Source organism: Opisthorchis viverrini (genome assembly GCF_000715545.1).
Source record: "Opisthorchis viverrini unplaced genomic scaffold scaffold56, whole genome shotgun sequence".
In the NCBI taxonomy this organism is placed as follows: domain Eukaryota; kingdom Metazoa; phylum Platyhelminthes; class Trematoda; order Opisthorchiida; family Opisthorchiidae; genus Opisthorchis; species Opisthorchis viverrini.
In genome coordinates, this window is record NW_008752000.1 from 172,668 (window position 1) to 183,895 (window position 11,228).

Sequence of the window (11,228 nt, forward strand, 5' to 3'; positions counted from 1 at the left end):
CATTAGGCAATATTTCTTCTCATTTTGCGTAGTAGCTGCGCGGAATAACCATCCTCAGCCAGTTATCCACGCTCCTTCTAGAAGCCGGTTCACAGCACTATTGGACACTTGTTTATGCGAGTCCTCGCGCTGGCAAGCATACCACCCAACGTCGAGACATTTAAGAGCGATGCTACACCTTTCCCACTCGTGCTTTTCAGATGAACGGCAGCCGCTGAACGACAAGTACAAAACCGACCCGGAAACTTGGACAAAAGCCTCGATCCTGTGTATCAATCCTCGAGTCCGTGAATTACGACGGACAAAGAAACCCTGAGCAAATTTCTGTCTCCATTTTCCTCGCACGTGAATTCCGATGTTCCCATGGAGGGGCGAGTTCCGTGAAGTATGAAGCAACCACTCTATGTATGAATCTACGGTGCCTATTTTTCCACACATGTTCCAAGGCTGACCTAGACTAGGCGTTTTGTTTTAATGTATGAAAATGCAAACGTAGTTCGTGACCTAAGCGGCGCTCCTGTTGTCCGTCATGAGGTTTCTGGGTAGGCCTCGGATTTTTGTTTTATGGCCTGTATTTCACTTTCTCTAGTCCTCTTCGCGTGTATTTTCTGTTGTTCTCCGCTGTCCGGTGTGAGCCAAAACCAGTCTCCTGCGCTTTCTACCCACCTGAGTGCTGAGTGTAAGTCGGATCTGAAGAACTACTTCCAACGAGCGTCTGCTGGTGGCGTGCGAGAACCCGCTAAAATATACCACGTCGTTCTTGGACTTAGCGCTCTTGGCGAAACTTTGGACGAGCTCAAGGATGTTTGCTCCGTCTTGACTGTTCCTCTAACAAGCCCGGATATAGCCTTTTACCATGCATATGGAATAAAGAAGCTGAAGATTCCTGGCTGTCAGGTAACGGTTTCTAGTTGCAAATTGCCCTTTATGCCATCGGTCAAATCCTCATTAAATTCTTGTTGATATATATAAGCTAATCTTTCGAGCCCATATTAATGTTCGCTGCTTTCAGCCAGTCACGGTGCATCGGTTCGCACTTCAGAAGCTACTGTCAAAAAATTGTAGACTACAGCTGACCAGTAAGAAACTCTTTGAGCGATATGAGGGTCGATGTCCGCGTCGCACTCCTCTTAAGTATTCGTCCAACTTGCACTTGAATTCTTCGTTTTCCTCATGCAACAGGTAGCCAGGTCGTGATGTGATGGTGCCGCCGGAAGCTTTTAAGAACTGTGCTTATAGGATGCGAAATGATGTCACCCTAACTGATAACCGTTATATACTGGCAAGTCCATGGGCAATCTGGTGTCTGCTTATTACGGAGGATATGATAAAATGTAGTCAGATATCCTCTGTCCCTGTAGTAGCGAAGTAAGTCCAGCTATCTTAACCTGTCTTCACAATACCCTCAGCCCACATAACAGACCTGTAGGCCTGCTTTGTGCGCGCTTCTCTGTGTACCTGGGTAGATTGTGGTCTCCCATACTCCAAGCGCGGCTGAACAAATGGAGCGTAGCATGTTCTGAAAGCTGCTGGACTTAGTAGACGGTCATCAGATTGCGCCAGGTGTGTCTCGATTTGACGTGCAAACTCTGTCAGTGTGGACTACAGCCTGAAACGTGCTTGAGGTCATGATCCCGCTGTCCTTATCACAACTAGGCAGCCATAGTAAGGTATCGTTCCTCCGAAACGCGCCCACCATCTGTTTGCAAACATGCAATTAAGTACACTTTTAACGCTGAGGCCACGTCACTTTCGGTGATGTCTTTGCCATGAGCCATTTAGAAGGACTGAAAGGTTTGGTAGAGCCTGGTCAGATCTACTGAGTGCTGGCTGAGTTATAACGGTCAGCAAATACAATTGCCTCACCTTGTTGCGAGCAAATTGCGGTATGTGGTGGTTAACCAGAGTACAAAGAGAGCTTCAGTTTGTCAGCTGTAGACCTTGTGCTAATGATGCGCTGGTTCCAGTTGCTACGGCTGCGGTCACCTAAAAATTTCTGAACAGGGAGCTATAACCAAGAATAGAAGGCTTTCGTTTGTTTCTCTTCAGTTCATCCTCTTGTGCACAAGTAGTTGCGTCGTGCCAACAACGCACGTGTAAAGTCCAGGGCTGTAATCACACCCCCGAAAGCTCTCGACAGTGTACAATTTGCAATACGATGGTTTTACCATGTTGCTAAAAGTGAGTGACAGTGAGACAAGAAGCTACATAGTATCATCATCATCATACCGTCCATGATGATGATCTTCGATGGTATTATTTGAATCAAACTCAATTCGCTAAGAGTGCCAATGAGAATGTTTACGCTAGGCACCTACATCGCATGTCTGAAAGCGACTCTATCTCATTTGACGTGGAATCGTAAAACCTGGTGGGTAGAGCATTCACAGTTCTGTTTGGCTATTACTCGTTCGCCAGAAAAGTCAGTTTCGTAGAGACCTATTTGGGACTTGGACTGAGACCCTCTCTTTTTCACCCCGAAACGGTTCCATTCGTTTAAATGATCAGTACTGGTAGACTACTTTCGACTCAATGATTTGAGGAACGGTGCAGAGATATCTGTGGACAAGTGATATCTTACTCAGCTTATTCCCCTCTTTCATGAGTACATCGTAGGTGGTTTTAGGGCCTGTTCACTCTTTCTCACTAATTCTGTTGTCGATGTACTGCTGGGATTCTCTCCACGCGGCTACAGATGGGGAAGCTGTCGCCTTGTGATGGTGGTCGGGCGTCAATGCTGTAATGATCCCGCAGTGGCCGTCGGTACATTATTCAGTACGGTCGAATTTTTTTTAGAATCAATGGTCCAGTTGCCACTCAGAAGATGCCTACTGTGCGCAGCCGCATTGGTACTAAGACAGTGATGCCTTCTTCCCTGCGCCTTCAGGCCAGGTTAGACTGATAAATTATTGGCTCCGTAAAGAGTCTGAGAAAGAACTCTGCATTCTCATGCCGCCTTGTGAGTCAGATCTGAGTCAAAAGCTTAACCTCAACTGAAACCCCTTCTTCGATTTGGACAGTTGGGAACTGTTATTTTCCCTTATAACTCTTGCGTTGACTTTTGACATCCAAGTCTTTAATTTTGCTAACAATTACCCAACCGTTTCTGCGTGCCTAAGCTTCTGCTCAGGGCTGTATTTGACACTGCTTCCTTCATTGTCTGTGGTGAGACCCTATTCTATCTTTCAGCCGACATACATTTTCTCTGAAATGCGTACAAAACGGCAGTCCGCTCATGCGCCTCAAAACGTTCTCGATAATCCCAGATTCCTCGGGTGTTTAGTGATCTTGGTTCCACGGCCATCTGCGGGGCGGGAGTTGCGCTTGGCCGCACAGCTGAATATGCTTTATTGGACTGGATTCCAGTAAAAGATCGGTTTAGGTCATTGTACCCCGGCGCGTTAAACCGAGTTTATTTGTTTTATCACCATACGGTCCGCTAGATGGCGATTCCGAGGCTGAGAAGGACAGCTTCAGTCGAGCACTGTCATGGTTGCTTCGACGAGGGGGAGGTACAAGCGTCATGCTTCTGGTAGGCGATATGAATTCCAAGGTTCGTTAACTTGGTCCGAAAGAAGCCCATTTCAGCAGTCTGTTCGGGATCGATGCTCGTGGCACAGACAATGGCGAGCGCCTTCAGTTACGTTGAATATCATTTGTTTTTTTATCAACACAAGCGCGTACACCCTGTTTCCTGGATGCTACCAACTGGATCAGTCGTGAGGTCAGTTTGCCCTTGTGTCAACCGACTACTGGTGAATAGTTTCAATTTTAGGCTGTCGTTCCTTTTGGAGTACACAACTTGACTCTGACCACAGCATTGTGCGGGCACGTGTAGCGATTCGCTTGGTGGACTACTCGTAAAATGTGGGAATAGCCATGTTTGAAGTGTTCTTTTCAGGATCACCTGCACACAATAATAAACGCCGGATATCATCGCGATCAGCAGCTCTAGTTGCTGCTTGGAATACTGTGCGGCCAGAAATGGCTTGATGGCCAATGCGGATTCACGAACTCCAAATAGTGAGGATTGACGGGGGGTGCGCCTGAGCGTAGCGAAATGTCCGAGAGCATAGGTCCGTGCCTTATTCCAACTAATCCGATCAACTAGTTCCATAGGGTGGATGTTGCGAAATGATCTCTGAAATGAATGGAGCTTCATTTCATTTACGGAAACCTGGTTTTAATGGATGGACCGAACAGTGAAGAACAGTTCAGCTGGCCCCCATCAGCTCAACCTTCGGAAGGAGGTTGGTGCGCACGTTTAGCAATGTAGAGGGGGTACAAACCCTTCAGGTGTTTCAAGATGGTCTGAATACCGCGATCGGTTGAGGTATATCTGTCTTCTCCCCTCCACTAAACCTTCTCGCTCTAAATCGCGTAATGATGTGAGTAGTCCGTACCGTGTGTTTCGTTGCTCAAGGCATTTTGACATTAGTTTATACTTTGTAACTGGAAATGTCAACGCATTTGGGTCAATTTATGGAGCCGTCTGATATGATTTACGCAACGGGATTGTACACTCGTTGTGATTACGACCAAGCAAAGGTCGACCCTTGCGTGCACTCCTATTAGAATATCCAGTTTAAAAATTCAAAGAGGAGCAGCTTACTCTTTAGTCCGGCAGCGGAGCACCGGTGTTGAACACTGATGTCATGCTGTCTTCAGCTTCCTCTGAAATGATCGCCGTGACTGGCATACTGAAGGATGGGTTAAATGGGTAATGGAAAAAGACGGCAATCAATGATACGGAGATCTGCTGTATGTACTGAGTACGCTGACCAAGTTGAGCGCGCTACACGACGGACAATGTGCNTTTGTTTGCGGTGGACGAACTACATTCGTGACACAGACCTGGACAGGAGTATTATGCAGTCACGCAACGGTCATTCGTTTCCAATTACTGCGGTATAGTATGGAGTGAGTGTTACAGGTGTTTGGTGTAGTTATCTTAAAGTTCATGTAAGAGGGCACAGACTGAATTTACCCGAGGCCTATATCCATTAGCCAAGAAAGGGCACAAACTGAATTTACCTGAGGCCTGTATCCATTAGCCAACCTTCTAAGAAGGTCTCTGGATGCCCAGAATAGCTCACTAACCTACATCATTTCAAAGCGCATTTCCATACCGGTATCTTTGACACCTGTAGAATTTAATACACAAGTTTGACTGGAATAGATGTGTCTATGTTTCCTTCCGTTCAAAATACCATGCCAACTCTTTTTTGTCAGATATCTCTGAATGAATTGAAGGAGCTGGCCAAAAAGCATTTAAACGCCAATGCAGCTGTGGAGGACTTGTTCTTCATGGTGATGGCGATGAAGGAAGCCGAGCTGGACTGTACGTAGTATTTGTTCTTCATGTTTGATTACGATTCTCTAGATGACCATGGAGCTGTTGCGGGCTTCATCGAAAAGGCCAGAACAAAGAACAAGTCCAATCCAACCGCGTAAGTTTGCGTGTATGCCGTCCAGCTTCCACCTGTCTATCGTTGTATCTTTGGTGTCATTTTCTTTTGCGGTCTGATGGATGGAAAGCGGCTGTCTTGACTCTTCTTCGAACGGCTGATTTGTTCGGTTCAGAGCTACGATACTGATGTGCTCATAAGTGTAAACAACAGCAGTAGTAGTGTGGAAACACTGATGCTCGTTTCCGTACACTCGTGAGCTGGAATAGCTCGGTGATTGAGGTGCGAAGCTGCGGACTGGAAGTTCCGTTTTCCGCACCCAACCTTAGCATTTCCACTGCCCTTATCGAGGTTAGTTACCCGGCATTATTTCAGCCCCTCGTTTTTTCAGGTTGCATGGCAGCTGTGCTCTGAAAGTGTCGCAGCTGAATGGTTGCTACTAATGTTACCAGCATCAATTGTCTCAGATGAAGCCTTTTGATGAAAAGAGTGAGCGACTCGGCGCTACTCCACCACAAACACCCGAAGGGTCTACACGTTCACTCAGACAACCCTGATGGAAACGGATGGCGCGAACGCCAGCGAGATCTTGCAGCGTACCTAGCCAGGATGTTGCTTGCTTGTTGGGAATCGGTGGCTTTCAGATGTTTGCTTTCAAATAGTGTGTAGCAGATCTTAAACATCCGTGTATCTCTGTAGCACAAAATTCAAACTGCTTTGATCAACATTATTACGCGGATTTGACATTTCAAAGCTGTTTATGGGTTTTAGGCAATACAGCTAGTGAATGCATTTTCCTCCTGTCGATCTGCAGCGCAAATTTTCGAGCTAGGGTGTCACACCACCGAGGAAGTGTAAAGAGTTTTTGCAGGCTTAGTAGACATTTCCATAGGTGCGAGATTTATCGTCATTGCAGTAAAACTGGCCGATTTTATTAGGTATCTTTGAGATATGAATAATAACGATAATGATCGTTCGGCTGCAGCACCCCTTCGGTCCCTAGTCGCCAAGCCATCCCTAGGAAGCACGAGGGCTGGGTTACTGCCCAAGCCTAGATAGGATAGTTCTGGTTCCAGTCACTAAATTCACGTTCTTACCACTGAGTCATGCGCCTCACCGGGGAGTTTAGTGAGCCGTTGTCTCATTTCTCGAACAGTTGGTTATATTTTTAGTAGGGAATAGTTGCAAAAGTACTTAAATGAAGTTCGATAACGAACCCGCTTACTGTTGCATTTAACCCGAGGAAGTCTCCGCACCGGAATAGCGCAACAACAGAGAAAAGCGTTCACTCAATCGCATTTTTAGGGGCGCAAGGGATAAATTTGCCTATCTCCTTAATCTATCAGTGAGAGAATTCAGTCTTCGATGAGGCGAGAGGGCTCAATCCGGACTGCTCAAATTAACTGATAAACTGCTAACATACCTCCCGGAAAGAGTATGTGGGCAACCGCTCTGTTAGGTCCGACGAGGCAAAGTCCCTTTGTTCTTGTTCCGCCACTGAAGCATTCACAGCATTCAATCTTTCCCTCAAACGTACACTGCCTTCATGCTGTGTTGGCACCCGCCCGCTGTCTTGTGGTCAGACTTGTGAACAGAAGGCTTTGATTGATGAACCTAATAGGTCGTGCCTAATAGGTGCCCTGACAGTAGCTCAGACCACAAGTCACCTCACATTACATCGGTCATTAGCCGGATCGTCTTACATATTGTAGATAACTGGATGAACAATTGAGGAAAGTAAGCTATCGACACCGACTTTACATTCATCAAATTTTCTTCATCCGCCACACCTCACTGGCACCATTCCTTTTACTGAAACTGGTGGGCTTCTCTGCTTCACACCACCCTTAGCGCCTACTCGTTTGCGCTGATCTATAGTATCACTCCCAGATATCCCGAAGTCGATTCTCAGACCCCGAACTTCGGTCGGGTTATCTGCATTCGGTGTTCAAACCGTGAGATAAACAGGGCCAAAAGGTGTTGTTCGTATGTTTGATTCCATTTACACCGTACATGTACGTATACTGTCTGTGAGAAACAAGACCGAAAGCGTCAGTGAATTGAGCGCCTTATAAATCCGTGCGTGTCTCTGGTTGCATATCTCTGGTGACGAAGAGGCACGTATTTTTACAAACTCCTTGAAGAAGTCTCTTCAAATGTTCTTCTGTAATGGACCGGTGAAATAGACGCCCAATAGCCAGCTACCAGATTTCGAGTATTATTCAAAATGGATCTCGAAAGCAGTGCGTGAACTTACAACTGCGGTGCAACTCAGTCAATCTCATTCAATAATACGATATACGATCACAAACTTTGGCTCTAATGGCGTCTCAGAAATAGATTCCTTCTGGTCGACTTGATGCATCATCAGACGCCCGGTATAATCAAATGTACGTGAAGGTTGGAAGCTTTTTGGGTACGGAAGGCCAAACAAATGAATGAGGCGAGGGATACAGGGACTACCCACAACTAGTTTCCGTTTATCTGTGCAACAGGCCCTCGAGAACCTTGTCATTTGAGTCACTCAGCATCATCGGCAGCATAACATCAGAGTTTAACACTGTTTTAAAGAAAAGAATAAAAGTGGACAGGGAAGGGACTTAATGCCACAGTCATCCCGGGGTGCCTACACCTCCAAACACTCGTTTAGGCAATCTCGATAGAAACTGACAACAAAAAAGCCATTGACATCGATTGGAAGCCATATCTTACAGCCACCAGAAACTATATGGATTTCCAGACCTCTGGCAAATAAGGACGATTGGATTTGTAGGCCAACTATTTCACGGAATAGCTCAGTTGACCATCTGTTACTGTCAACCTCGACTGTCGGACGGTAGCGCAACTGTGGTCTCTGAATACTGAGATTCCGTTCATCTCAGAATAATAGGTGAGGCCTCCTTTGAGTTCATAGCTGTCGTGAGACTCGAAAGAAACACGATAACTGAGATGCCGCCAAGTTGTTCGGACCTCCAAAGTATATGAATGCATCAGCTCGCTCCTCACCAATTTTGTGGCCCGGATTGCCTTCCACCTGCTGTCTTCAAGTACCTTGGTAAACGTGCGAACCCCAGAGGTGTCAGTCTGATTCCCGTCGTAACCAGAGCTCGATCGTCGCTGATTCTCTGTTACCTGATGGTAGCACGCGATACATTCACCCATAAGAAACAAACGGAATTTCAAGTAGGTATATGCTGCGGTGACCGTACCTTCACACCTTTCTTTGTTAGAGTACCCTCCTGCGCCCAGTATGCATACTCGATGTTTCTTGATTTGGGGGACGTATTCGACTCTGTAGATCGTTTCTTGTGACCACGCTTGTTGAACAGACCGCAACGCAACACACATTACGACCGAGCCAACCAGAATACAAGTGTGATTATCAATGGCCAATCAGGTTGCAGTGCAAAAGGTGCCCTTTGCAAACTATATAGACGCAAGGACGGAGAGAGGGACTACCCACCCAACAGCGCACTGAAGATGTCTCCTCGAATGGTGACGAAGCGTTTGCAAATCAATTGCCAAGCTCGACGAACAAATAAGTCTCTCCCTGACCAGTTACCAAACAGTTTGTACTTCCTGCACGAAAAGTATCCGACATTAAACCGCAGTGGTTGCATCCATACTACACTTGCCAAATCACCGACTGCTACATCGTGCATTGTTCTTCGTTCCTTCAGAATGATGTACATTGCTAGGCGGACAAAAAGTGACTTGGTAAAACGATGTAGACGTGACTACGAAAAGGTTAGGGGGCCTTGCGCTGCAGTTCGCCCCCCAGAATGAACTATTCGTAACTCCTACTTTCGGGAGAGTCGCCAGTCAGTGTTAACGACATTCTAGCTATGGGTTTCAATCGGTAAACTCTATGAGCCTTTTGAGGTGTACGCTCTTCAGTGTGATTGTAGTATCGGGTCCCTTCCTTGTCAACTCTCCCCTTTCGCCCCTCGGCTTTTCAAGTAAACTTTATGATTATACCCTAGCGAAGCGTCGGTGTAGACACTGAACATGGTCGCGACAGGTTTTTTTTTGCCGAGCTTTACCGAGCGCGCTTCAACATATACTTTACTCGAGCGATGGATTTTTATCCTGATGTAGCTGAAGGTGTTGTTAGGTTTATATAACATACTACGAATGATTCATCGCTCAAAAAACACGGGGTTACTAAAAACACACCAGCGGAAGGATTAAGCTCAAAATATATCTGCTCACTGCAACGGCTGACTTGCCTCGTATCAAGCAAACATCATGACCAGTCCAATGAAAGAAAATATTATCACTTCTGAGAAGTTTTTTTCCTTCAGTGTAACGCCTTTTCGGTGTCTAGCTGTCATGCTATCCGAGGGGAGCTCAAGGGGTGAGGTAATGCCAGGTTGCCTAAGTCTAGACAGGAAAAGTCGAAATCCGGAAGTTTGATTTGAACCCTGGATCTTCCGGTTGGTAAGTTCATGTCATGGCTGTTGAGCCGTCAAAGACTCTACAATTCCAGGCTCAGATTCACCGAATTGCCTTCTCATTGGCCAGTGTCATTTTCGCGCACCTCTTGTTTCAGCATGGCAATGATATTCCAAGTGGCAGCTGCCTTGAACCTGTCCAAGAGCAGCTTAATTCCCTATGTGACAGCTGCTCAGGAAGTCCTCAACCAGGCGGACGAGATGGATGGAAAACAGTTGTTTGTGAGTTGCACCTGCCTGATTGTCTACCTTTATTACTGTTCTGCTGTACATGGGGGACTTCATTTTGGAGCACGCTGTCAGTTCATATTTATCATAATTTTCTTAATGTTATCTGATATCTTTCTGTATTCACCTCTAGACGTATTCGCTCTTTCAGAGACTTTCACCCAGTTGCTTAAGGTTTTATTGAGGTTACCAAGGACTTCGGTTCATTTCGTGATCCTGAACTTGAGATATCTTAGTGATAAGAGCGCAAACTTATTGATCGGAAGGTCCTTGAATCGACCTTGGCCTCTGCACATCGAGTGTTCCTGTTTAGGCTTGGGTAAGTTAGTAATATCTCGACATAGCAGTTAGACACCGAAATGGGGTTACAGCTGAACAAATCGAGCTTGGCCTCTGCACATCGACTGTTCCGGGTTAGGCTTGGGTAAGTGGGCAATATCCAGGAGTAGCAGTTAGACACCGAATCGTTCAGCTGTAGCACCCATTCGGCGCCTAACTGCCATGCCACCCGAAGGTTGCACGAGGGCTGGGATGCTGCCAAGTTGCCTAAGCCTAGACAGGGGAAGTCGAGAGGCAGAGGTCGGGTTCGAACCACGGACGTTTCGGTGGGTAATTTCGCACTCTAACCGCTTGGGCCATCTCGCNAACAGAGATTATTTTCTGTTTCCCTATGTATATATATATATATATATGTATATATATATATATACTCGTCGCTGCCTGTTCTAACACTTCAGATGGGATTAAAGTTTAAATTGAACTGTATGAAAGTTCTGTCACAGCTAGTGGAGTTCGACATTGCTATCCACCTCCGTCTTTTTCATCAGCTTCAACATTGATATTATCATGAAATGCACACTCCAGGGAACAATACATCTAGGGTCGAAACTGTGCCCGAAGAAAACGGCTTTGAACATGCGGACGATATTGTTCTGTCATTGAACAAACATGGGCCCGCCCATTCTATTCTGATTAGAATGTCCCAACATGCTTTTTGCATTTTGTATCCCTTTCGAACTTCAAGATGAAAAAAATATCTCAGCTGGCTGGGAGATGCCCCAAGTGGTTAGAGCGCGAATTTACTGACCGGAAGGTCCGTGGTTCGAATCCGACCCCCGCCACTCGACTTCCCCCGTCT

General features: G+C 46.2%; 1 protein-coding gene across 1 annotated transcript in view; it reads left to right on the plus strand.

Annotated features, from left to right (window-relative positions):
* Nucleotides 1-564: 564 nt before the first annotated feature.
* T265_10187 (hypothetical protein) overlaps nt 565-11,228 on the plus strand; it is a gene marked incomplete at both ends in the record, with an annotated part of 40,026 nt that continues 29,362 nt past the window's right edge. The window contains 4 exons of the mRNA XM_009176484.1: nt 565-897; nt 5,233-5,341; nt 5,384-5,450; nt 9,961-10,084. Of these exons, the coding sequence (XP_009174748.1) occupies nt 565-897; nt 5,233-5,341; nt 5,384-5,450; nt 9,961-10,084 (633 nt within the window). The remainder of the gene's footprint in view (nt 898-5,232; nt 5,342-5,383; nt 5,451-9,960; nt 10,085-11,228) is intronic.